The sequence below is a fragment of the Gracilinanus agilis genome, chromosome 2 (assembly GCF_016433145.1).
Source record: "Gracilinanus agilis isolate LMUSP501 chromosome 2, AgileGrace, whole genome shotgun sequence".
Classification (NCBI taxonomy): Eukaryota; Metazoa; Chordata; class Mammalia; order Didelphimorphia; family Didelphidae; genus Gracilinanus; species Gracilinanus agilis.
In genome coordinates, this window is record NC_058131.1 from 63,977,049 (window position 1) to 63,981,149 (window position 4,101).

The 4,101-nt window shown below is 43.1% G+C and overlaps 1 protein-coding gene across 1 annotated transcript in view; it reads left to right on the forward strand.

Moving 5' to 3' along the window:
- Positions 1–1,986, forward strand: part of CDH16 (cadherin 16) — a 52,424-nt gene extending 50,438 nt beyond the window's left edge. Inside the window, exon 13 of the mRNA XM_044659433.1 lies at positions 1,508–1,986. Within this exon, the coding sequence (XP_044515368.1) occupies positions 1,508–1,602 (95 nt within the window). The 3' untranslated portion in view covers positions 1,603–1,986. The remainder of the gene's footprint in view (positions 1–1,507) is intronic.
- Positions 1,987–4,101: the final 2,115 nt, after the last annotated feature.

Below are 4,101 nucleotides of genomic sequence, written 5' to 3' on the forward strand. Positions count from 1 at the left end.
AAAGGGAAGAGAGAGACAAAGAAAAAGGGAGAGAAGAGAGTAAGACAGAGATAAGAAAAAGAGGAGAGAGAAATGAGAGATGGGGAAGAAAGTAAAGAGGGAAGAGAGAGACAGAGAGAGATTAATCAATCAATAGACAAATGTTTGTTAAGTACAAAGAATGAAATAATCCCTACTAGCAGAGAAATCACTGTGGCTTGAGGGATGGGAAGAGAAAACTTCCTGATGGTAGCATTGACCTAAACTTTAAAAAACAGACAATCTGAATGAGATGATAAGATACTATTTGAGGTAAGATGGTTGTTGTTGTTGTTGTTGTTGTTGTTGTTGTTGTTGTTGTTGTTGTTTGCTCTGAAAAATTATCTCCTTTTAAAGAGGAGACGTGGATCTGGAGTCCCAACATGCCTTTATAGACTCCAATCTTGTCCTCTTTCAGCCCTCCTTGGAACAGAAAAGCCCTTGAATCTGCCTTCCCACCCCAACAAGCCCTTCCTGGACATCTTTTGCCACCTGCCCTAAATGGGCTTTCTATTTCTGGAACTGAGTGTATTGGAAATCCAACTGGTCCTCCTACTCACCAGGATTCTGTCCATGAACAACAAATGCTCTAATATGCTACTTTCTCTCTATGGTCCACTAGATGAAATGGGAAGCCTTTAACAGTCCCTAGTTTGGTCTCTAGCCCTAAGTTCTTATCTCCTCTTATATATAAATATATATCTTGAGATCTTGAGGTTCGAGATAACCAAAAAAACCTATTCTTTTGAATCCTAAGCTATGAAAATTGCTCCCATTTCTAGAGTACTCTGTGGTCTACAACAACCTGGTAAGGTAGGAAGTAACAGGTATTGTAGTGGGCAATGGTACTAGACTTGAAGTCAGGGAAACCTCCGTCTCAGACATTTATAAGCTAGATAACTCCGGGCAATCTTGATTAAAATAAGAGCATGTGTGTGTGTGTGTGTGTGTGTGTGTGTGTGTGTGTGTGTGTGTGTGTGTGTGTGTGTATATCAGTGATTCCCAAAGTGGGTGCCACCGCCCCCTGGTGGGTGCTACAGCGATCCAGGAAAGTGGTAATGGCCACACTTTTTTTTGTATTACACACTATTCTGAGTTCAATAAATAGTTTCATAATTTCCAGGGGGCACTAAGTAATATTTTTTCTGGAAAGGGGGTGGTAGGCCAAAAAAGTTTATATATATATAAAATCCTTGTCTTCTATCTTAGAATCAGTACTAGGTATAGATTCCCAGGCAGAGGAGCGGTAAAGGCTGGGATGGGGTTAATGACTTGCCCGGGGTCACACAGCTAGGAAGTGACTGAGGCCAGATTTGAACTTGGTAAGTAATGCTTTCAGGCCTAGTTCTCTATTTACTAAGCCACCCAGCTGCCCCAACAGCGAGTATATTAACTCATCTTTAATTACCACCAAACTGGGTTGGCCAAGATCAAGGAAAAGCCCCCTAGGACTCATATTCCTGCTGGAACTGACTGACTCTTTCTTTAGGTTTCTTCTTGATTTTGATCTTCAGCCACTTGGCCCTAGCAAGGAAGAATGTGGAACAGCCGCCAGACAGCATTCCCCTGAAGGCTTCTGTCTGATGGAGCCAGGAGTTGTTGAGTCTCCTGCCTTCCTTATAACCCATAATTTCCATACCTCCAACAACAAGGACTTGGATCCTGGACTGAGCTGGGTGAGAACAACCCCAGAATCCAACATCTCAAGGATGAACCCGTGCCCTCCCATTCTCAGGGGGCAGAAGGAGAGAGGCCAAGCACAATCTCCATCTATCCAAGCATGGGCCGGGACTTCTTCTCTCTCCAGAATCCTCCTCTGAGGCTTGAGCCCCATGTTCCTGCCAGCAAAAGTTAAGGCTCCCCTAATGTGGCTAGCTTCTCACATAAATGCCTTCTAATAAAGTGTCCCCCAAAGCCATTATGGAATAATAAAACCTGGTGGGAACTGAGTCCAGGGCTCTTAAGGAATCCCCGTGTCTTCTATCCATCCATTTGTCCTTCTACCTCTCTTTTTGTCTCTGTCTTTAAGCTGAGAGAAATGAATTTATCAAAACTGAATGTCTCGAGGGCCTGTTCAATCAGCGAACACTTATTAAGCGCTTGATAGACAGAGAGCTAGGCACTAGGAGAAACACAGAGTTCAGAGGAGACTCTCGTGTAGCTTAAAGGGTCTGCCACTCTCAGAATCTGGCTCCAGAAATACAGAGATGGGAACAAGTCAAAGGATCTCTCTAGGGTACATTTTGTCCTTCCTGCTTCGGTTCTTGAATTTAATGAATGGCTGCATGAATATTCTGTGTGTGTGTTGTAGAAGATATTAGGATTGGGACCTTTGGTGGGATTTATATCTACATATAGGGTCATTTATGGGTATTTGGGAGTAAGAATGCTAGAGTGTTTTCATCCATATGGATGGACCCTAGAGCCTGATCACAGATTGAGTCCAAAACGTGATCAAAAACCGATCCTTAATCCCTCTCACAGGCAAAGCTCTACCAAGCACTTATTCCAACAGCTATAGGTCAGAAAGGATCATGCTCTAGAATCCCAGCCCTCATGAACTGCTAAATTTCAAATATTCTAGAATTAGGAAAAACATCCTTTCCTGTTTACCTGATTCTGTTTCTAGAACCATAGAATCATAGATCTAGAGCAGTGGTTCCCAAACTTTTTTGGCCTTCCACTCCTTTTCCAGAAAAAATATTACTTAGCGCCCCCTGTCACATACTATCACCGCCCCCTTACAGTTATTCACCGCCCCCAAATGCAACTGTGGCCATCACTGCCCCACTAGATCGCTGCAGCACCCACCAGGGGGCGGTGGTGCCCACTTTGGGAATCACTGATCTAGAATGAGAAAGTACCTCAGAGGCTGGCAAGAGGAGATCATCTTTCTTTCTTTGGGTTAGAGACTTGGGGATATGCCTGAGTCACAGTGAGGAGAGATGGCATGCACTGGATGGGCTTAGGTAGGAGTCAAGGAAGACTCACAATGAAGAATTAACTGATCAAAGCACCCATCCCCGAAATAAGCAGGCTACTTTGGCAGGCTTGGGGATGCCCTATCAAACCAACAACTTCTCTAGAATCCTCCAGTAACAACATCTTATCTCCCCCAAGCAGGAGTTTCTCCTATAAAGCCCTTGAAGGTGAGAAAATAAAATCAGAAAATATCAGAATGGAGAAGAGCCTTCAAGCTCATCCTTTGTTTTACTGATAAACAAATTTGAAGCATCAAGAGTTTTAAATGACTTGCCCATTGCTCAGCCCATTAGTCAGCAGCACAGACTCAAACCCAAGTCTTAAGACTCATCATCTAATGTCTTTCCATTATACCAAGCCCTCCTCCATCTCTGCATACCTCCTAGCTCAGAGATCATCTTCTATAATTCAGCCCATCAAGTCAAAGAACATTAGAACTGAAAAGGACCTCAGTTGGTAGAACACAACCCATGAGAGCTGGAAGGGATCTTAGAACACGAAACTGATACAAACATATTTTTCAAAGGTTTTATAGTGAAGTGGTAGAAAGGGAAAGGGCATTGGGTTCAGATTCAGAAAGACCTGAGTTTGAAATCTGACTTCAGACATTTACCAGTTGTGTGATCCCAGGCAAATCACTTATCTTCTGTCTGCCTTGGTTTCTTCAGCCATAAAATGGGGAGGATAATAATAGACACCTCCCAGAGTGTTGTGAGGATCAGAGGTGATAATATTTGTAACTCACTCTATCAATGCTAGCTGCTACCATTATTAGTGATCGTTATTACTCTGCTAACAATAGCTTTGCTATAATGGAATGATGTTCGATGAAGAGTCTCAAGACATGGGTTTGGGTAAATAAAGCTGGAAAGGTTCTAAGAGAAGAAAACGTAGACCATTAGAACAAAGAATGCTAGAACATAGTTGGTTGGAATGGTTTTCAGTGACAAACAAATGACTTTATTTTTGGTCCTGGACATGATTGGGGCCATTGACCTTCCTTAATGGGGAAGGTGACATGGTCAGACCTGAGCTTTGGCAGCTGAATGGAGGACAGACTGGAGAGGCAGGGAGTCCCACCTGAAGGCTAATACGAATGGT